This window comes from Corythoichthys intestinalis, chromosome 16, assembly GCF_030265065.1.
Source record: "Corythoichthys intestinalis isolate RoL2023-P3 chromosome 16, ASM3026506v1, whole genome shotgun sequence".
NCBI classification, from domain to species: Eukaryota; Metazoa; Chordata; class Actinopteri; order Syngnathiformes; family Syngnathidae; genus Corythoichthys; species Corythoichthys intestinalis.
The window spans coordinates 14,961,046-14,984,083 of record NC_080410.1 but is presented as its reverse complement, the minus strand read 5'-3'; the positions used below and the strand labels follow the sequence as shown (position 1 = coordinate 14,984,083).

Sequence of the window (23,038 nt, the reverse complement as noted above, 5' to 3'; positions counted from 1 at the left end):
CGAGAAAGCTAGAATCCGCCATTGCTCAAAAGTGTTCGAAAATGCCTCTGAGACTTCAGCGAGGCTCGTCGGGGTCACCAGTGAAGCGGTTTGCTTGTTAAGAGTCTTTATTGCTCGAATTGCTGTGTCCAGCTCTGTAAACTCTAGTGTTGTATCGGTCGCGAACGATTCGTTCTTTTTGAACGAATTGTTTTGGTGAACGAGACCGAACTAATCATCATCTGCACTGATTCGTTCTATGAAGGTGGTGCTTGTTCGCTGCGTGGGAGGGCGTTGAGCAAGCGGCAGCGTCTTCTGACATCGCACACGACCAATCAGACGCCAGCCTCATCGCGGGCAGGGGAGGGACCGGAAATAGAATCAGGGCGTTTGTCACTCACGTCCACGTGTGGCCAATAAGCAGCCAGCGTGCAGGCAGGGGGGCAAGACTGAGTTTTGTCACTTCCCGTTCAGTGACTCGGTCCTCCGGTTCCTGACCTAGCTTGCTGCTAACTTGATTTTCCAGTAATGACTATGCGGTGAATGAATCAGAAAATGAAAGGAAATGACTTTGTCACATATTTGTTAACGTGGAGCCTATCAAATGCTGCTCAAACAGACAAAAACACCACACAAATCTAGCGAGCATTGTTTAGAGTAGTACTTTTCTCAACAAACTCGTGACTGCCTATGACGACATACTATCAAATTTACAGTAATTTAAAACACGGGTAGCTACGAGGCAAGCAAAAGCTGAGCTGCGGTCGCGTGACGGCAGTGAAGCGGGCAGAGAACTGTCACTATATGGAGGCTTCATGGCAGCGATATTTACCTCATATGTGCACAGAAAAAAATATTTAGTATGATCACCATAATACTGATTTGCAATGAAACTGTATATACATGTCAATTTTTCCCCGAGTGTTTTATTTTTTTTTTTCGTGTCAGCGTGTCGGGTGTTGGTTGGTTTGACAAATTATGTCAATCCGTCCATCATGTGCTACTCAAGCGCCCAAAACAACGCACGCAGACACGGGAGATGTCGCAATATGTCTACATTTTTCTTAACAGACTAATGAGAGTAGAAAGGCGACATCGTAAAGAGCTAACAATTATTTCTCGTCAGCATTTGACAATCTGAGATGCGGGGACGACAGGGGAGCTGACCGGATTATTTTATTTATTAATACCAGTGCAAAAAAACAATATGATCACCATAATACTGATTTGCAATGAAACTGTATATACATGTAATTTTTTTCCGAGTGTTTTTTTTTTTTTTTCTTCGTGTCAGGTGTTGGTTGGTTTGACAAATTATGTCAATCCGTCCATCATGTGCTACTCAAGCGCCCAAAAACAAAGCACGCGGACACGGGAGATGTCGCAATATGTCTACATTTTTCTTAACAGGCTAATGAGAGTAGAAAGGCGACATCGTAAAGAGCAAACAATTATTTCTCGTCAGCATTTGACGATCTGAGATGCGGGGACGACAGGGGAGCTGACCGGATTATTTTATTTATTAATACCAGTGCAAAAATTCAACACGATCATCTTAATACTAAAAAACAAAAATACAACAGAGCGAGATGTAAATATGATGTGTTGGTCGTTCCATATTCAGAAATTAAACTTTCGATGTATTTTTATTTTCGTGACAGCAAACATGCTGTATATGTATGTGTGATCAAGAACCTGCTAAAGAAAGTCCGTGCGCCCCCGCCCCCTACTCCCCTCACAAAAGGAAAATGTTTAACCGTGTCCTAAATCGAAATGCAAGCACGAGCCATGACTTTGAGCCCATAGAACTAGGACAGACGACGCGGAAGTTCTCCCTCGCTTTTGCAGCAGCAGGAGGGAGACGAGGCTGTCTGTGAAAGCAGAATGATACCGCCTGTCACTCATTTCTGAAACTACGACGAGTGGTCAATGTGGAAGAGAGGGAGGGACCAAGCAATGTCACTTCCCGTTCAGTTATACTGCGAAGCGGTCTTTGGTGATTCGTTCGGCAACGTCACTTCCCGTTCAGTAACCGAACGATTCGTTTGGGCGGGGAGGGAGATGAGGGGGGCGAACGATTCGTTGAACGATTTGTTTGAACGAATCTTTTTACTGAACGAACCGGAATGGATTCGTTTGCTCAAGTGAACGACAAATCTCGTCACTAGTGAACTCTCGTGCGCTCTCTCTCTAATGAGCCGGAACGCGCGCGGCTCTTTATAAGGTCTGTCACGTGACTGACGCAGCCGGTAACGCGCTCGGCCAATCAGGCACACAATTACGGTGGGTGAATTATGTCCAACAAAGAGTCACCACACCATAATTTAAAATTCTATAATATTTAGTACGTTTTATGCCCGCAGTGCATGCTGGGGGTGATGACTCAGTTGGGCTGGACTGGAAGAATAGCTGTGCTAGCTAGCAAGCAAAGATAGTGTGACGATTGGCATGATTTTGTCACATTCTGCTGCTGGTCAGATTGTTTTGTAACAGAGCTCTGGGATGAGTTCCCAGTGTCGTACCTGCATCCAATTCCAGGTCATCAGCGGTGTCTTTAAACCGATCCTAGGCACCATGCCGAGATATTGACTTGCTGCTATTTGACAGTTTGCTAGTTGCATCATTGCCCTGTTTTTTTCGTTTGCCTGCCTCTCAATGCGGTTGTCCCTCAGATTTAAAAAAAAAAAAAAAAAAAATCCATCCCGACTTACTGTAACGGACCTCTTTTTGTGTCTCCATTTTCATGATCACGTGTTTTTTTATGTGTTCAATTAACCCTTTTACGCAATCCCTAAGTTATTAAGTTATTGTTGTCTGCTTGCTCTCTGAAGTGAGGCGCGTTTTCCAATCCCGTGGTCAAGCAAGCCGCATTTTTCAGTTGCGTTTCCCTTTCAGGTTTTACCGCACAGACAGACAACGCATGTGGGTTGCGATTGCTTTATAAGAATAAATCATGACTCCAACGTCACATGGAAGCAAAATCATGTGGTCTACGCGCTCGTCTGTCGCACGGGGAACGCGGTTTCGAATCCCGCTGGACACCTCCATTTAATTGCTTTCCTGCTCATTTTGTGAAATATTGACAGTGCTGTCGCTCGGATTCAAATTGGAAGGGCAGAACCGATGACATGTTTATGTAGTTAACAAGTGACACTGTGGAAGCACGGCAGCGTTGCCGAGTGACGTCACCACCTAGAGTGCACTGCGTCGTCAACAATGGCGACCTACTAGTTAAACTAATTTTTTAAAAATTTTATAAAAAACAAAATTAAGAGGGTTGAATATCAAATTATAATAACTAATATTAACATTTGTCTTTTAGGAACTACAAGTCTTTCTGTCCGTGGTTCCCTTTAAGAGGGGAATTTTAAAAAAGTATTGAAATAAAAAATGTAGTGTTGGTACAGTATCGAGTGTCGGAATCGGTATTGGGTGTCAAAAAATATTATCGATGCAGAACTACTTTTAATATTGTGTGTGTTTTCTTCTTTTCCGAACTAAAACTGTTAATGTTCTGTTTCTTCTTTCAATAAATGATCAATACTAGCCTTTGATGAACTTGATATCTACAGTATTGCCGTAGATGGTAGTGATCAGTGTTGGTATTCTTACTCAAAAAAAGTAATTAGTTACAGTTACAAATTACTTCTCCCAAATGTAATTGAGTTAGTAAGTCAGTTACCTCGTTGTAAGAGTAATTAGTTACTCAGCAAAGTAAATGACGGGTGGGTTTCAATCATGGTTTGAGTTGCCCTCGCTTACCTGCCCTAAGCACTTGCAATGACATCACACGGAGGCCACTTGGAGGGCGGAGGGGGAGCGAAAGACGTAAATGGAACACACCTGCCTTCGTTCACTCACAGGCAAGAAAATCATGGAACAACCACAAGGTGTTGGAGTAGCGCTATACTGCCTATTCCGAACCAGTGGCGCCTCCAAAAATTCTTCATAGGGGTAGCCACATTGGGCCACTTAAAAACTTGGGGTGGCACACCAAAAAATAAAAGCCATTATTTCAGGTTTTAACTATGTTGTAGTGATAAACAGGCCAGTAGAAAACTGTCAGAAAGACTTCAGGACTCGCCTACTGATATACTTTTGTTGATTGTGTTATGTTGTATATTGTTTACTATTATATTTTGTTAATATTCATAGTCCATAATAGTCCAGTCAACACTTTGAATTCCGCAGCTACTACAATCTGACATTATACTGGCGAGTGGGGTGGGCCAACAAATTCATTGGGAGGAGCCTTGTCCAAGCCTGGCCACCCCCTGGTGGCACCATTGTTCTAAATCACACAAAATATACGGCGACTCATGTCAATAAGACGGAGAAGTATTCCACGCTTCATGGCATTACGTCGGTACCTTGGAATTGTCAGAATTATTAGTTTTGTATCAAATTTTATTTGGGCAATTCATTATTTTTTTGTCTATACCTTATAATTTGTAGACAGATTTGTTGTTTAAACACTTTTAACCTATTTGAAGTTTAGTTTTAGTCCCTCCCAAAGCCATTTGATTGACAGACCATTCCTTTTGTGAAAAGCAAAATAGAAAAAGCAAGCGAAATAGAAAAACCTAAGACAAAAATCGTCAGTTTTTTCCTTTTTGTAATGACAAAAATGAAAGTCAAAAAATGAGTTACTTTTTATTTATTCATTTATTTCTCTTTATATATTTATTCATGTGGTTTTTTTTTTATTTTGGCACTCCTGTGATTCCATACGTTCTGTCATAACTGCCACATTCAGTCTAATTTTGTCATTTATATTTTTTAACAACAACGATGATTTTTACATTTCGAAAGGCAGGTTGGTATAACATTCAAACACTGTGCTGGCAGCTTAATTCATTTTATTCTTCTTTGGTGGTATTTTTACAGCAGCCAACGGTGTTTGAGCCTCATTATCACCATCGCATGGACATATTTTCCGTGCACCACTGCAATGCATTGTGGGATATAGGGAGCTCTGGGGTGACCATCATTGTTGACTCCATCACTAAGCCCTCTCAGGGTCGATCTCACCAAGTTCACTTCGCTGTTTAGGGAAATGGAACAGCCCTTAAGATGGCGGCGGGGATTTCCCCAAGGGGGGGGTGTCTAGGGCAAGTGAGCGAGGGCACATTTAAATCGCAATTGAAACGCAGCCGACGTTACTTTTCATGTTCTACACAATATTACATTCAACATTCTATAACATGTTTCACATCAAATATGTTAATATTAACTGATTGAAGGATAAAAATACTATATACAGTATTTTAGAACATTTGTAAACCAGTGTAAACCAGTTTGTAAACGCTACTTTTGAAATTCCCTGGCCCGTCACCATTATCTCTGTCTTGTTGTGCTTGCCAGAGCGTGCAGTGAGCAAGGGCTGAGTCACAGCGTGAGCAGGGCATGATCCGGCCACCTAAAATCATCTCGCGTTTGCAAAGGCCTAGAAGGAAGCTGATGAGTGACAAAATCAGACAACTTGCGCTTTATTCAGGCAAATTGTAATAACGCGCCCCTTCACATCCTCAGTAATGGTCATGGCGTTGCAAAAATGGGAAAAGTAATTAATTAGATAGTACTGGAAAAAAAAAAACGCTGTTACAGTCTAACGCCGTTATCAACAACACTGGTAGTGACAGAGTTAAAATGCTTAGAACATTAAGTACAGTGCGTAAGTACCGTATTGGCCCGAATATAAGACGGCCCTGATTATAAGACAACTCCCTCTTTTTCAAGACTCAAGTTTGAAAAAAGACTTTTTGAACACCAAATTAATTTTTATACAGAAAATAATTACAGTACATCCGGAACAAATGATTATAACAATATATTTGAGAGAAAAAGCATGTTATTTTGCCTCGTTCAAATCTTAATATCAGAACATTTAAATATGTAAACTAAAGTCCAATCACATTCGTAAATGAATGGCTTCACGTTTTTGAAATGTAAATAAACCAATCTATTGTGATAAATCATCAAAATTGCAATAACTGCATTAACCATCAAACGGAAGTCTAACTGTAACTGTAGTCGTGAAACAAATCTGAATAAGGAAAAACATTGCAATAAAATAATGCAAACTGGTCAAACTTGAGAGTAGCTGAGATTTGTCATGACAGAACATCGCTTCAATGATATCTGGCGCCATCAAGCGTCGTGAATGGGTATAACGTCTAAACCGCGAACATAAGACGACCCCCTCTTTTTCAGTGTTATTTCAATGCAAAAACACAGTCTTATATTCGGGCCAATACGGTACTTTAGTTAAAAACAAAGCATTCACACGCGTACAAATGCATACATAAATCCACGCATCAGCAGAAGGATACAGATTTCCAAGTTTGAGTCACGTCTGGGCCGCTGTGAGTCAGTGTCTCCCGAGGTTAGGCCAGTCAAGGAGGCCAGTGCCAGGACTGCCGCACATACACTCCACATGGTCAGTAGGAGCGAGCAGGCGAGTCAGTCACCTGAGCAGAAAATTGTTGAAATCAAGATGAAAATCGTTTCTGTTAGAATGCCACTCAAGTAAGGGCCGAAGAATCCTTAATTTTCCTAAATATCAGGAGAAAATAAAGGAAAACAATTCCAATTTGAAATGTTTCAATGGAAATTAAAAGATTCTGTGTGATCAGAAATAAAACAAGGTGATGAGACATCAAAGCCATTTGTATTCCGTGGTAGTTATGAGAAATGGGTATGCTGGGTAAAAACAGTCAGGGAACACCAGAGGGCAGTCAGCATTACAAGGTGGGCTCCTTATGTCCCTCTTAATTGAAACATCTGATGTCTGGCACTTGCCTAATCCCCAGAGAAGATTTTTAAGTACAGTACCACCCCCTTTCCTTCCTAATGCCCTTGCTTCATTCCTCTGCTCCAATCCAACTGTCTCGCTATGCACAGCAGCCGATTTTATGTTTGCCTCCTACTTTCCCTCCGAGGCTTTTTGGAAGGGAGGGAATGAAGATAAATAACTAAAAATAGAGCTTCATCAAATCAAGATTTTATGACGGCCAAATTCTGAAGAAAATAAGGGCAGAAAAGAGAACAATATGGAGGAGAAAGAGGAGAAGGCCAGACGATAATTCACATTACACATGAATAATTTAGCAAGGGCACAATCAGTGCACTATGAGAAGGTTAGCTGGAGGTGACCAGGGTGAGTAGAGAGTAGCACTTTAAGAAGTGGATTAAGGTAATATTTCTTGGCCAAGAGAGCGATTGGAAAATAAGAAGTACAAATTCTATGGTCACTTGTGCAAGATAGCGATGATGTAACGATGATGTATTGTAGGACAAGGGTGTCCAAACCGGTCCTCAAGGGCCACGGTTGGTGCAGGTTTTCATTCCAACTGATCAATAAGACACTTTTCACCAATCAGGTGTCATACAAGAGTAATCAGTTAATTGCGGTTAGGGTGTCCGTGCTGGCTCGGTTGCAACAAAAACCTTGCGCCCACTGCGACCATTTGTGGAATGGAAAAACACCACTGTAAATGGGAGTCAGTTCATTAAAATCACTTTTTTAAAAATTTGAATGAATATGAGCAGCATTTGATGACTCTTCACTCACTGACTGCCATTGACAGCGATAGGCGTCTAATCCATTTTAGTGGGAGGGTTGACTACTCTCCCAGTTCAAATGGATTAGATGTCTACCAGTGATAAACGCATTCAAATCCACAGGTGAAGGAAGAAAAGAGTCACATGATTGGACGTCAAGGGGGTAGGTTTGCTTAGGGAACGTAGGGACATAACACTACCAACTTTTCAGGATGCTTAAATTGTCCCCACCAACTTTTAAGCAACCTTATTTGCATTTAATAATAAGTTCATTAATATAGGTAATTTAGATTGCCTTTCCATACAGTGGGACAAATAAGTATTTAGTCAACCACTAATTTTGCAAGTTCTCCCACTCGAAAATATTAGAGAGGTCTGTAATTGTCAACATGGGTAAACCTCAACCATGAGAGACAGAATGTGAAAAAAAAAAACCTGAAAATCCCACTGTTTGATTTTTAAAGAATTTATTTGCAAATCATGGTGGAAAATAAGTATTTGGTCAATACCAAAAGTTCATCTCAATACTTTGTTATGTACCCTTTGTTGGCAATAACGGAGGCCAAACGTTTTCTGTAACTCTTCACAAGCTTTTCACACAGTTGCTGGTATTTTGGCCCATTCCTCCATGCAAATCTCCTCTAGAGCAGTGATATTTTGGGGCTGTCATTGGGCAACACGGACTTTCAACTCCCTCCACAGATTTTCTATGGGGTTGAGGTCTGGAGACTGGCTAAGCCACTCCAGGACCTTGAAATGCTTCTTACGAAGCCACTCCTTTGTTGCCCTGACTGTGTGTTTGGGATCATTGTCATGCTGAAAGACCCAGCCACGTCTCATCTTCAATGCCTTTGCTGATGGAGGGAGATTTTCACTCAAAATCTCTTGATACATGGCCCCATTCATTCTTTCCTTTACACAGATCAGTCGTCTTGGTCCCTTTGCAGAAAAACAGCCCCAAAGCATGATCTTTCCACCCCCATGCTTCACATTGGGTATGGTGTTCTTCAGATGCAATTCAGTATTCTTTTTCCTCCAAACACGATAACCTGTGTTTCTACCAAAAAGTTCGATTTTGGTTTCATCTGACCATACTACGTTCTCCCAGTCCTCTTCTGGATCATCCAAATGCTCCCTAGAGAACCGCAGACGGGACTGGACGTGTACTGGCTTCAGCAGGGGGACACGTCTAGCAGTGCAGGATTTGAGTCCCTGGCGGCGCATTGTGTTACTGATAGTAGCCTTTGTTACTGTGGTTCTGGGATTTTTGCTCACCGTTCTTGTTATTATTTTGACGCCACGGGGTGAGACCTTGCATGGAGCCCCAGATCGAGGGAGATTATCAGTGGTCTTGTATGTCTTCCATTTTTTAATAATTGCTCCCACAGTTGATTTTTTTACACCAAGTGTTTTACCTTTTGCAGATTCTGTCTTCCCAGCCTGGTGCAGGTCTACAATTTTGTCTCTGGTGTTCTTCGACAGCTCTTTGGTCTTGGCCATAGTGGAGTTAGTAGTGTGACTGACTGAAGTTGTGGACAGGTGTCTTTTATACCGATAATGAGTTAAAACAGGTGCCATTAATACAGGTAACGAGTGGAGCCTCGTTAGACCTCGTTAGAAGAAGTTAGACTTCTTTGACAGCCAGAAATCTTGCTTGTTTGTAGGTGACCAAATACTTATTTTCCACTCTACTTTGGAAATAAATTCCTTAAAAATCAAACAATGATTTTCTTTTTTTTCCACATTCTGTCTCTCATGGTTGAGGTTTACCCATGTTGACAATTACAGGCCTCTCTAATCTTTTCAAGTAGGAGAACTTGCACAATTGACACAATACTTATTTGCCCCACTGTATGTTGTAAGGATCGAATAGACCCTACCATTATTAAGTGAATTATTTTCATCATGATTAGACTTACATTTAACATTTGATTGGCTGACGACTTGGCGCCCACACAGACACACATGCACACTCACACAGCCCCGAGAAATTCATGTCGACAACATGCCAACCCTTCGAAGAGGAGGGATATTAGAAGTTTTTTTCAGCCAGCAACAGCCACTGTAAGTAATGTAAAGAGATGCCAGTGTTTTGGAGGTTGGGGAAACACCACTAAATTTGGTACTGAAAGTCCGACCTGGATCAGAGTTAGCATAACATTAAACTGTGTGAACTTGCTAACCTGCAGAACTCCTGCGTTCAAGCCAGCCTCCACAAGGAACAACGAAGTCAAGCTAGCCGTCCCTCATTTGGATCATTGTTTGCATTATCTGCATTAGGCTAATGCAACGCAGAGGCTTCAGAGTGCAAGTCTATCTCTTTAAAAAAAAAAATCATGAACATGAACTGACATAAAAAAAAAATCTGTGAAATGAAATCACACATCAGAATTTGATGAGAGTACTTTGGTTTCAGTCTCGGGGTAGTCTAGTATGCCTCTGATGTAGATTGGTCCTTGGATATCTCAGATTTCTTTTTCATTATTTTTTTTCCCCAAATCACTTTTATATTACAATTAGGGCTGTCAAAATTATCGCGTTAATGGGCGGCAATTAATTTTTTTTTATCAATCACGTTAAAATATTTAATGCATTTAACGCATGCGCAGAACGACCCATTCACGCATTGCTGTGAACAGACTACATTCATTCATTCATTCATTTTCCATGCCGCTTTTTCCTCACGAGGGTCGCGGAGGTACTGGAGCCTATCCCAGCGAACTACGGGCAGAATGGCGCTGTTTTATTTAGATTGAGAGTTAAGGGGCAGAGACAAGTGAGTGGAGTGGATACAGGCATTCATTGGAGCCGCGCTATTTATTGGTATAAGCTTTGACATCTCTTCCACAACAATTTTAACTATTGTGGCGAGCGATGTGGGGAAGAATGATAGGAGATGATCTTTTTCTTAACACCCTGTATTGAACACAACGCAGAGAAGATATACCATTTGCAGTCACCGCTGACAGTCATGGTTGCCCAACTTACCATTATGCATTTGGGCAGTTAAGAACAGTTAAATTGCTACAGTATCATTTAGTGAAAGCACAACAAAAATAATATTCCTATCTCTCAAAAAAAAAAAAAAAATAATAATAATAATAATAATGTTCACAAAAAAAAAAGCGCTCAATGCAAAGAAAACTGGCATTCCCAATCAAAATAGCTATGCAAAATAATACTCAAAAGACATTGGTCAAACTGTATTCAAACATTTCGTTTAGCTCAACAAATACACTAGATGGCAATATTTTGTCACAATATACAAACTATCAAAATTACTATAACTTGTACTCATATTTGTCTTTTAAGAATTACAAGTCTTTCTATCCGTGGATCCCTTTAACAGAAAGAATGTTTATTGTGTTAATGCCATCTTATGGATGTATTGTTATAATAAACAAATACAGTATTTATGTAAAGTATGTTGAATGTATACATCCGTCTTGTCTTATCATTCCATTCCAACAATAATTTATACAAAAATATGGCATATTTTAGAGATGGTTTGAATGGCGATTAATTACGATTACTTAATTTTAAAGCTATGACTAACTCGATTAAAAAATTTAATCGTTTGACAGCCCTAATTACAATACCTTAGTTTGAGTCTAGGGGTGCTCCAGGGTCCCCCAGAAGTGGACCCATTCTTAGATAGCTCCCCGTTTCTTTAATAAAGGCACTTGCACTTCAAAATGTTTCTTTAGTAGTTTTTGAAAATAAAATTTTGAATCGAACTTTGTATTGTCTGAACCAATACACATGAAAGTTAGTATAAGTCAATCCAGATTTATTTTGCATTGATCATTTAGCTTATCAGTTAATTACGTTTATATTCTTGAGAAATGTAGCCCCGACCCCGTTCAATAATCTGTTTGGTTTTATTATTGTCCCGTCCCCAGCAAAAACTGTACATGCGCGTCTATGCTGTTATATCGTCCCTACCGATGTTGAGACCAAACCTTTGCCCTTGTTGGTCGTCTATCGTCATCAATGGCAGTGAAAAAGTTAAAAGTGTGGAGTGCAAGTCTCTGCTTAAATAAAGGGTCACTACAAGGCTGCACTTGAATAAGAATGGTGATATTAAATATTTATCATGAAACATAAGGATTTTATAATTGTATAACATTAGCATTAAATAGCAATGCAATGACGTACATAGACTCAAGCAGAGGTGCGTGTGATAATGAGTATTAATGACATCACGGGGAAGGGCGGGCAATCTGGGATTCTCACAATTCATCGGCTCATATAGTACCGGCATTGATTGTCTGTCCGCACTAAAGACGGCCACTTCCTGGACACACTGCATTTTATTTATGGATTTATCCATTATCACACATCATAACAATGACATTTTGTGTTTCAACTTTATCAAACAAGATTCTTTTTGCTGGAATGCACATGGTAACAATGTTTTCATCAATCAATTGAAATAAATAAAACGTCTTAAACATTAAAATGTTTTTTTTCCCCTGAATAAATTTCTATCCAAGCTCTTTCAGTGCCTTTGATTAATGTCAATGTTTTAAGATTTTGAACAGAAGGTCATAACGCTTCTGTATTTGTATTTTCGGAATAGCTGATGCATGCAATTTTGAGTACATGCCTTGGCTCTTGCCCAAAGCTTTCTGAGACTGAGCACTAAATATCCCAAAGTGGTGCTTTAGAGCTTCAACATTAGCATATAATTGCCAAGAAGAAAGGGACCTGCCTCTTTCTAGATGAACAGCAGCTGGCTACATTATTTGAGATTCCTGGGCGACTCAGGCAGAAGGACGATGTCGCTGTACGACAGATGGTTATCGGCAAGATGGTTATCGCTAACGGCAACATTTAAGGCAGTCAAAACACCCGTGAAATAGGTTTGCTCATAAAGCTTAGTGAAACAATTACCTGAAACAAGTATTTGAGATTGTATCACTTGGAAAGTCAGCTGTATTTAGTCTACGTAGTGTATATGTGAGGCGCTGCACACTGCAAGTACAGTGGTATGAAAAGTATCTGAGCCTTTTGGAATTTCTCACATTTCTGCATTAAATCACCATCAAATGTGATCTGATCTTTGTTAAAATCACACAGATGTAAAAACAGTGTCTGCTTTAACTAAAACCACCCAAACATGTACAATGGGGAGAACAAGTATTTGATACACTGCCAATGGGTTTTCCCATTGGCAGTGTATCAAATACTTGTTCTCCCCACTGTATAAATTTTCATATTTTAATGAGGATAGCATGTAAACAATGACAGAATGACAATGACAATAATTAGATTTAGCCACTGGTTCATGTTAATATTTTGTTTGTTTTTCCACTTCAGCAATATGCTGATTGGATAAGACACAACATTTCTGGGACATGCCCTCAATGAAATCACATTACTGATTCTGCCATTGACACGTACACGTTGAATTTTCCTCCTGAAGCAATTATGGAACTGGTAAACTGGGCTCTGAGTTCGATGGACGGAATATTCTCTACGATGCGGCCTAACTCTGGTCAACGTCCTTGCCCAGTGACCACTTTCACGTCTGGATATGTGGAGGACGCCTGGGGTAAATGGAGGCCGCTATGCCTAACGTCCCTCCTGATAGAGGACGCTGAGGATCTGTACATCTTCGGCACGCTGCTGGCTCTAGCCTTCCTGATGCTACTGGCTGCTCTCTGGGTTCGTCGCTTCTCGATCAGAATGAAGAACCAACTCCATGACACACTGATGGTTGTTCGACGCAACGGCGACGAGTTGGCACTGTTAATCAAGGAGCAGGCAATGCTAAGTGACGCTGCTGCACGACTGGCCACAAAAATTGAAGCTGAGCTGCGTGATCATGAGAGACTCGCTCGGGAAAACCGGGCCAGAGATGATGATGACTAATTTCCTAAACCGGGCAAGGGACGCTGACTAGAAATCTTCTACGGCGGATACAACACATGAGAGCCTCCAAAGCACCCCAGGCCTTCACCCTTCACCTACTTGGACATGAACTGATCCTATATACTTAAATTACTGTATGTGAAATCTCCATGGCAATTAATGACTTTTGAACAAAATGTGTTAGACTGTCATTGGACTGATCCAGAGCATGCTGATTGTGCGACCTTGGTGGCTGGGGGACGGGTCCCGATAAGCTTCTGCTTTTTTCCCCGTCTCCTTTGTCATGTCTATTCTCATCTTCTTTGGATAAACAGACATACGCGATGATTTCCTTCTTTCTTTTTTCTCTCTCCTTTCTTGTGACATTGATTTTAATGTTGATGATGATGATGATGATGACAATGACAATAAATTCAAATATTGTTTTTTTGGCTATTGTTAAACTTGCCAGTAGTGGACGGGTTTGATTATCTGAGATGTTCACTGTATTCAGATCGCCAAGCAGACAAAGATTTGGAGATAAGGGAATCCTGCAGTTCAAAAGGGATGAGTTTCTTCGTTACCTGCGACCAGAACACTTAACGCTTGTAACAAATCGTTCAAACACATTTTCCCACATAAAATCGTAAATATACTTCTAAACTAAATTACAAATATATATAGAAACATATCAGCTCAAACAAAAACCTACAACCTTAAGTTGACCTTAACAGCGAGGAGTTGGATTCAGTCAAGTTAGAAGAGTTATAGCATATTCACTCTTGCCACGAGAGAGCAGTGTATCCATCCAAATCAATAAAACTAAATGCAAACACTTTTAAAACAAACCATTACAATGCCACTCTAAACGAATCCTCGAAGCAGCATAATTTGATTCAAAGCTTTTTTCTAATCGAATTACTCGATTTAGTCAATTAATCATTGCAGCACTAATCGCAATACGTTACATATCCCCTAATGGAATTAAAAAATCCAGTCAGTTTTGACATTTTTTACAATTTTGTTGCTGAAACATATCAGATATTTGGAAGAAAACTTCTTTTAAATAAAACGTCATATCTAGAAGATGATGTTAATCAGATATTCTCTGTTTAGATTCGATTCGATTGCTGCTAAACCAATCAATATAGTGATCCAAATTGATGTATTTTTTTCACCCCAATTATGAACTAATGAAATTTTAAGCCATCAACCCACCTACATTATGTGTAAGATCTTGGGCCTTGCTGTATGGGATTACCATATTCTCCATGTGTTTGTGCTGGTTCTCTCTTGCTAGTCCATAAAGATGCAAAAGCATGAGGAAATCTTGTCATCCATTATGCAACTGACTGCTGTAAAATTTTGTTGTTTTTTTGGAATGACCAATCACAGCACAGGCACACCAAATTGCAATTCGCAAGTGCCAATTTGTGGGGCGGCCCAAGTTGACCTCACAAGCAAACCGACAAATTTCAGATTTTCAACTAGGAGTGGAAACCTTTGGCAACATCATGCTACGATTTGCGATACAAGGCTCACGATTATTTCACGATATGGAAATACGAGAATTATCGAGACAAGGGTCAGGAAACCAATTAACAAAATGTATAAAACTCGGCATGTGCGGGTATGAGATTTTGATGGTATGATTACCTTAAGCAAAAATATCACAGTTTCACGGTATCGCAGTATTGCAATTACAGCTCTAAAATGTGTTACTTTGAGATATCTGGGTTAAAAACAGGAAATGAACAGGATTTTATTTTTCAAAACATTAGCAAATTGGAACATAAGTATAATGTTAAGTTAAAATAAATAAAAAAAAGCTAATAATATTCCAAATAAAATTAAAATAAATGTAGTCCTTTAGATGAGCCTAAACCCACAGCCACAGCTCAACATTATTACCATCAGAACAAAAATAGCTGAATTATTTTCCATAAAGAGCATGTGTGTATGACTCGTATCATGTTTACATTTTACACACACACACACACACACACTCTCTCAACACAGTTGCCAGACAGAAAAAACACCACATTTTACTTAGACACACTACACACGCTGGTGTTAACTCTTCGTTCATTACAGTGTTTACTAACCTTTAATTTTGTATAAGTGTGAAATCATATTGGAGGTATTGCCTCCCCGGCAACAACCCTCTGCAAACACGTTTTACATGTCGGTTGCCCCAAATCTATGCCGCGGCAGTCCGTAACTTTTCTGTGGCCGAAGTATTCCCATACCAGCGATTTTGTTTTGTTCGATGGGGGAAAAAGTTCAGGAGTTTTACCTCCTCCAGGCATCGTGTAGCATAGCTGACTCACTGACACTGAGCAACAACAGGTGGGGGAGGGTTGAGCCTTGCAGCTGCGAGCGAGGGATTTCTTCCTGCATTTTTGTGACTCAAAAAAATAGCTAATACCGTGGGGACGGTATGACGGAAGATTTTTCAGTTTTGAAACTTTGACGTTTTCATACCCCGGTATACCTTGAAACCGGTAATCGGCACATGTCTACATACAACTAACAGAAAAACTAATCTATTTTCATCTTTCTGTTGTGAATTTAAAGGAGTTTATCACTAGTTTATCATTAGTAGACGTTCAATCGAATTGAACTGGGAGTGTGTCAGCGAATGAAATACGAACATTCGTTTATTCGCTGCCAACCCTCACACGTCAAATGGATTGGACTTTTATTGCATTCAATGGCACTGATACTTATGGCAAATTTTCCTAGCATGCTGTTGGTTTCTTTATTTAAAAAGTGACACATTTTTAGAACGACATCTGGATTCTTGGCAGGAGCATATCGATAACCTATTGGCACACAAACCATCATGATTTATCACCATACAGTGTATCACAAAAGTGAGTACACCCCTCGCATTTCTGCAGATATTTAAGTATATCTTTTCATGGGACAACACTGACAAAATGACACTTTGACCCAATGAAAAGTAGTCTGTGTGCAGCTTATGTAATAGAGTTAATTTATTTTCTCCTCAAAATATAGCCATTAATATCTAAATCCCTGGCAACAAAATTGAGTACACCGCATGGGAACTACGTAGATCCCTAAATGTCCAAATTGAGTACTGCTGGTCATTTTCCCTCCATAATGTCATGTGACTTGTTACAGGAGTGCTGTCAGCATTGCTGCAGAGATTGTAGAGGTGGTGGTGGTGGGGGGGGGGGGGGGTCATTCCCACCACCACGCTTGACTGTAGGCACTTATCTTTGTACTCCTCTCCTGGTCGCAGCCACACATGCTTGAGACCATCAGAACCAAACAAATTAATCTTCATCTCATCAGACCATAGGACATGGTTCCAATAATCCATGTGCTTTGTTGACATGTCTACAGCAAACTGTTTGCGAACTTTCTTGTGTACGGTCCTCAGAAGAGGCTTCCTCCTGGGGTGACAGCCATGCACACCAATTTGATGTAGAGTACGGCGTATGGTCTGAGCACTGACAGGCTGACCCCCAACCTCTTCAATCTCTGCAGCAATGCTGACAGCACTCCTGTAATGAGTCACATGACATTTTGGAAGGAAAATGACAAGCAGTACTCAATTTGGACATTTAGGGATGTACGTAGGTCCCATGCGGTGTACTCACTTTTGTTGCCAGGGGTTTAAATATTAATGGCTATATTTTGAGTCATTTTGAGGGGGAAATAAATTAACTATTATATAAACTGCACACAGACTACTTTTCATTGTGTCAAAGTGTCATTTTGTCAGTGTTGTCCCATGAAAAGATATACTTAAATATCTGCAGTAATGCGAGGGGTATACTCACTTTTGTGGTACACTGTATTGACATATTGTCACACCCCTATGTTCAACTAAATTGATTTACATCAGAAAATATCCATGCTAAATTCTCCTTTTACCTGGATGGATTTTGCTTCAGCTGATGCTCCAAATTCAAAGTGTGTTTAACTCCAAGGCCAGTGGAGTGTGCTCAAGTCCCTTCCAGGCAATGACAATCTCCTGTGGCGCAGAGGCTTAGTTTTAGTCTTCTGAAAGGAATTCAAAAATCCCATTTTTTCCCATAAAAAAATAAAAACCTCACGGATTTTAATTCTACAGTTAAGTTGTACTTGTTTTAATATTCTGCTTAAAATCACTAAAACATGCATCCTGTGTTTGAAGATGCTACTGCTCTACTCCCAGTGGTTTAAAACTAGATTATAAAACAGTCGAGTGCCGATAATTCAATTATAACCTTCACTTTTCAGTTTATTTACTTATTTCAAGCCTTAAATATCTGCCTTGCATATCTGCACACGTGTATTCATTACAAAAAGCAAAAATCTTAGATGGGAACAACGTTGGATGTCTCAGCGAACATGATATCGGACTAAATAAATGAAAGTCGCTTATCACTCACCGCGTTGACCCGTGATTCGAAATAGTCTCGTTCAATCTCCGCCTTCCCGCCCTAATCTTCAATTCAAGCACACTGAAAAGATGGACAGAAAAGTCCTTTTGCCAACGACGATTCTCGGTTGACAAACACGTATAGCGTTGCAATGGTTCATTTACATTTGGACAGCACTCACGGCTGCTCCACTCCGCCGATGACACGATCGAACCGGCAGGCTCCCTCCAACGAATGACAGCTCACGGCCAATGGTTTCTTTCCGGAATTGTATAAAGAAGACACCACCGGGGTTACGTTCCGTTTCCGTACCGCCGCTTCCGCCCAATTGCCAAAATAAAAGAAAATGGCATACGCAATAAACAATGAATAAATGTGACATTCCAGAATGGTGTACCGCAAGAAACACGTCACTTTTGCTCATCAATGTTCATGACGTTAGCAACTGTTGCTAGGCGGGTCAACCTCTTGTTTGTCCCTAATGGTAAATGCATGGAAATAGTGTATGAACGAGATGTTTACTGAGCTAAACCTACCAATTTTTTTTCCAAAAATGATGTCCCTGGTGCCAAATTCCCTGGTAAGGATGTGGAAGAACACAAGGGCGTAGGTTTGCATAGGGATGGTAGGGACATAACATTACCAACTTTTCAGGATGCTTAAATTGTCCCGACCAACTTTTAAGCAACCCTATTTGCATTATATGATGACTTCAATTTTATAGGTAATTTATATTGTCTTCCCATGTAGTAAGGGTAGCATTAACTCTACCATTATTAAGTGAATTACAGTACTGTACGTTCAATATGTTCAGACTTACATTGACCCCTTTTTGACTTGCGAAATGGGCCCATAGGCGGAGTTTGACTTTTGGGGCAGGGGGGGCACAACATGTTGATGACCCCGAAACGAAGTGTCAGCGTTAAAATTAACTTAAAAGAATATTTATAATAATAAGTTGACAATGAGCGTGTTTTTTTTCCCATTATTCTTGATGGGAATTCTAAATCATAAAATACTTTTCGCCAAGATCGTCATTCATTGAATATGGTACGCCCGCCGGTGTCGTGCCAATGTATTTACCCCAGACAAAAATTGTATCGCCTGGGCGGAGCCATACAGAGGTAGATTTGTGTCTTTATTATTCAACCCCCCCCCCAAAAAAAACAGTTGCTTGAATAAATTTTTAAAAAGTTGCCTCAATCAAAACATATTTTCAATTAAAAAAAGTCGCTTCAATAAAAAAAATGTGTTTGAATGTAAAAATTAAATTGAAACTTTAAAAAAAATGCATGTGAAAGCTATTTTTCTTTGATATAACTTTTTGTTTGATTGGAGTCTTTTTTTTTTTGATTGAACTAATGTTGATTTGTGTTTCGGCCACATTTTGACTAGGACGTTTTTGTCTTTATTATTTCTTCTAAAAATAAGTTGCTTCAAAAATAAATATATTTTCAAAAAGAAATAAGCCGCTACTTTTCCCCTTAATTTTCCTTCATTTTGAATCCTGCGGCTTTTAGTCCAGTGTGCCTTATTTGTTGAATTATTTGGGTTAATAGGTAACACTTTATTTGACAGTGGCGTCATAAGACAGTCATAATTATGACATGACACTATCACGGGCCTTACTGAATGCTTATTACAGATGTCATTAGGTGTCATCCGGCAAATTGTGTCACTAACTCCATTTATATCCAGCTCAAATCTTTTACATCCATTCAAAAGTGAGATAATTTGCCAGATACCACTAAATGACATCTGTTATAAGCGTTCATGAATACTATGACAGTGTCATAGTTATGATTGTCTAATGACAGTCTTATGGTGCCACTGTCAAAGTTTTACCAAATACCGTAACTAGCAATTACTGAAACAACTGGAACAGTAACTGAAGAAATAATTAGCACAGAACATGAATTTTGATTGTTATTTATATCTGTAGTGCTGCAATGCATGCTAGGAGGCATGTTGGACAACAAGAGTGTTGACAGCAGGTGGCAGAAGAGGTTGACTGTCTCCCCCAAGGGAGCAGTGATTACCAAATGAAGATTCTTTATGCAATGAAGATTAGCAGCCAGTTGGTTCAAAGCTTCATGGTGGTTAATTTGGTCTTATGACAGGTCGTATGATGCCGCTGTCAAATAATGTGTTACCGGTTAATATCTTTTGGCGTAAATATCCCATAATACAGTGAGGACAGCTGCGGCTTAATAGTCCAGTGCGGCTTATCTATGAACAAATGTCGTTTTGGTGTCAAATTTGGTGGGTGGCGGCTTATAGTCAGGTGTGCCTTATGGTGGGAAAATTATTATATGTCTGTTAAAACAACATTTCCCTCAAGAGACAGCAATGGTACTTTTTGGGCAGGGCAGTATTTGTGACATTAAAACATCATGGTAGTTGTTATATTTGAGATTCAAATTAGTCATCAGGAGGTGGGACAACAGAAAAATATTACAGTATTTTAGAGGGTTCTCCAGATTTATTTGGTATTAAAAAAAGATCAAGCATTCTTATTCAAACTTCAGTGACTGAAACAGAACTGCCTAATTGCATTTGCTTTCTGTAAAGGAATAGCAGTTTTGTATTGACAGAAAATCTATTATGTGTAAAACCGCTGTTGCCTTGAACATGACTACAAGGACCAAAAAGCAGAACATAACACTAATGTAAGACTATCTAATCATAGTATTTGTTATCAGAAAATGTAAAACTATCTGATACTAATAGACACACTGGAATGGCAAAATGCTTTCTAAACCTGTCAATTTTCAAAAAAAACTTTCACTGCTCACGGCGAAGTCAGACAGACAGATGGAAACACTCCCAACATGTCTAAAAAAATGAGTTAAGCAATAATTAAGTCATAAAGAACTGTTGTGTGCCTTTGAGAGTTGGTAGCTTGTTTTGAAGTCTGCATTGTAAAAAGACAAAAATTCATGGCAAAAGCGCCAGCTTCTGAAGTTTTTTCATTGTGGAGGGAGTAGGTATGCTTTCGTTTAACCTGAATGTAACCTGAAATTTAAGAATTTCCTTATTTATGTGTGTGTGTGCGTGTGTGTGCAGATGTATTGCTCAGATTAATGAATAAATCGGATACTAGAAATTTTCATTTGAAATTCGGGATACAGGATATCGCAGGGCAAGCTCTCAAAAGGCGGCAGTGTGTCCAGGGACTCCATCACCCTCTTCACTCTCTGCTTGTGTTCCTCAGTGGGTGGAGGCTGAAAGACACAACTCTGCATCTGAATAAAAGAACAATAAAAGATAGGCAGTTTAATTGACTGAAATTCAAAGAAAAATATAAGTGCTTAAGAACAAGAGAATATAACATGACAAGCTCGCAAGCAATGGGATGGCATGTAAAACCACTCCAGTCCCAGCATCACAAACATTGTCCAAAGGATGATTAGAGTAGCTAATTTTTAAATGGAAAAACATGGATTAAATAGGACTAGAGCAGTGGCTCACTCAGTACATGTGACTCATTGCCTGCCTCAAATTGCTACTCATCTGACAGTCAGCCAGTTTTAAAGGTGTGCCATGACGGGTTTCCACTAACACGGGTGACACAATCCAGCACCAGCACTGCAATCTCGTAAAACCAATTTGGCCAAATTTCAATATTGTCCAATATGCATGTGTGATACATCATTGAAAAGCTTAAAATCTCAATTTTCTGAGGGAAGGAAAAATTTGAACAGGAGTGCATTAAAAAAAAATTAAAACCCCTCAACCCTAACTCGAGGCATAATTAAAGACACATTGATTTTAACGAGATATTATAGCGTACTTACCTTGTTTCGATCCAAAAACTGTGTAGCATGTCTCACTGAGTGTCAAAACACAGCTGTGAATGGCAACAGCCAGACTTTTGGGGGATTTTATGGCTGAAACACGGTAATATAGCAAGGGACGCAGCGCAGAAATCGCAGACATCAAGGAGCGGTTGAGATTTTCAAAATTTTCCCTTTTTAACTTTTTTTCAACTTTTCTTGGGATCAATTATTTATCATCTAAAATATCAGGGAAAATGCGACAGTAACAAAAAAAATACAATTAAGCGATAGTTACAAGGTCGATGTATTTACAGACTTTTTTTCATTGTGACGTAATTTGTTTAAAATATGCGAGTGAAAAATTTTATAGTCGTTTTTTTTTTTAAACTAAATATTAGACATCAATTAATGATTCTAAGCTAAAAATGACAAACATTTTGAATTATATAATTACTTACCTTCTTTTTATGGGTGGGTTGAAACAAAAGCGGTTGCGCGGTGTCTGTAAACGGGCCTCTTCAGGGTAAAACGGACAAATTAAAAATAGTTTGGGGGCTTCATGCGAATGAAACTGCTATTACTATACTTATACTGTTCTATCAAACACAACAGTTCTTTTTGCTTAAATTACAGCCTTTTCAGCCTTGTCTGTGTTTTTCATCATATACTAGTCTATATTTTAATGCTAAATTTCTCACTTGAATGTAAAGTTATCATTTTATGGCTTGGTCAGACAATGCTCAACTCATCGGCTGCCATTAACTGAGCTAGACATCCAATCCATTTGAAGTGGGAGGGATGTTCGTTCATTCGCTGGCACCTGATTTTGAGGCTTCGAAAACATAAACTCGTTCTTTCATTGTTCAAGATGCACCCTCCCACCAATCTTGATGATCATCCAATTAAATCATTCACCCCGATTGACAATTAGGGAAATCCAATCCATTGTAACTGGGATTGCTGGCATTGAGTGAGCTTGTTTCACTGCCATTGACGACGGTAGACGTCCAATCCAATTTTGAATGGGAGGGGCGAATGAATGTTCATGCATCCAAAAAGTTTATAGTTGAAGAATGTCAAAATGACCCTAGCATCTTCTCATTTTTTCTGTATAAGAACAACAACAGTGGTATTCATTCATACTATAGTGCATATTATCAAAGTAGAAAAAACACACGCACATAGTCAGTTATGCTCATGAACTCAAGGGCATGCGAGAAAAAAATGCTGTTACGCCAGTTTGCTCGTAGGTGTAGAATACTTCACGACAAAATGAGATTTCACTACAGAATACAGGCAGATGAATAACAGCTATGTGGGTGTGTGTGTGTGAGATTGGGTGGGAGTAGAGGTGATGACAGAGCAAGACTCAAATCAAGTGTGCGCCACACCGAAGCCTGTCCCATTGTACAAACCCTGTCATGCAAATAAGCAGGCAGGCGCTTGTGTTCCCGTAGTTCATGA

General features: G+C 39.6%; 2 protein-coding genes across 10 annotated transcripts in view; both read right to left on the bottom strand.

Moving 5' to 3' along the window:
* The window catches only part of LOC130904485 (coiled-coil domain-containing protein 134-like), a 33,432-nt gene extending 15,379 nt beyond the window's left edge, over positions 1-18,053 (bottom strand). The window contains exons 1-4 of one of the 3 annotated variants that reach the window (XM_057817267.1): positions 17,960-18,053; positions 17,805-17,876; positions 17,305-17,404; positions 6,312-6,449 (exon numbers count right to left, since the gene is read on the bottom strand). In XM_057817267.1, coding sequence (XP_057673250.1) covers positions 6,312-6,417 — 106 coding nt within the window. In that variant the 5' untranslated portion in view covers positions 6,418-6,449; positions 17,305-17,404; positions 17,805-17,876; positions 17,960-18,053. Of the gene's footprint in view, positions 1-6,311; positions 6,450-17,304; positions 17,405-17,804 lie in introns of all 3 variants that reach the window. The other 2 variants (XM_057817269.1, XM_057817268.1) reach the window with 2 other exon arrangements.
* Positions 18,054-20,347: 2,294 nt separating this feature from the next.
* LOC130904477 (meiosis inhibitor protein 1) overlaps positions 20,348-23,038 on the bottom strand; it is a 76,837-nt gene continuing 74,146 nt past the window's right edge. For 6 of the 7 annotated variants that reach the window (XM_057817243.1, XM_057817240.1, XM_057817245.1 and 3 more), the window contains 2 exons: positions 20,896-21,040; positions 20,348-20,630 (listed from right to left, as the gene is read on the bottom strand). In XM_057817243.1, coding sequence (XP_057673226.1) covers positions 20,587-20,630; positions 20,896-21,040 — 189 coding nt within the window. In that variant the 3' untranslated portion in view covers positions 20,348-20,586. The remainder of the gene's footprint in view (positions 20,631-20,895; positions 21,041-23,038) is intronic. The other variant, XM_057817244.1, reaches the window with a different exon arrangement.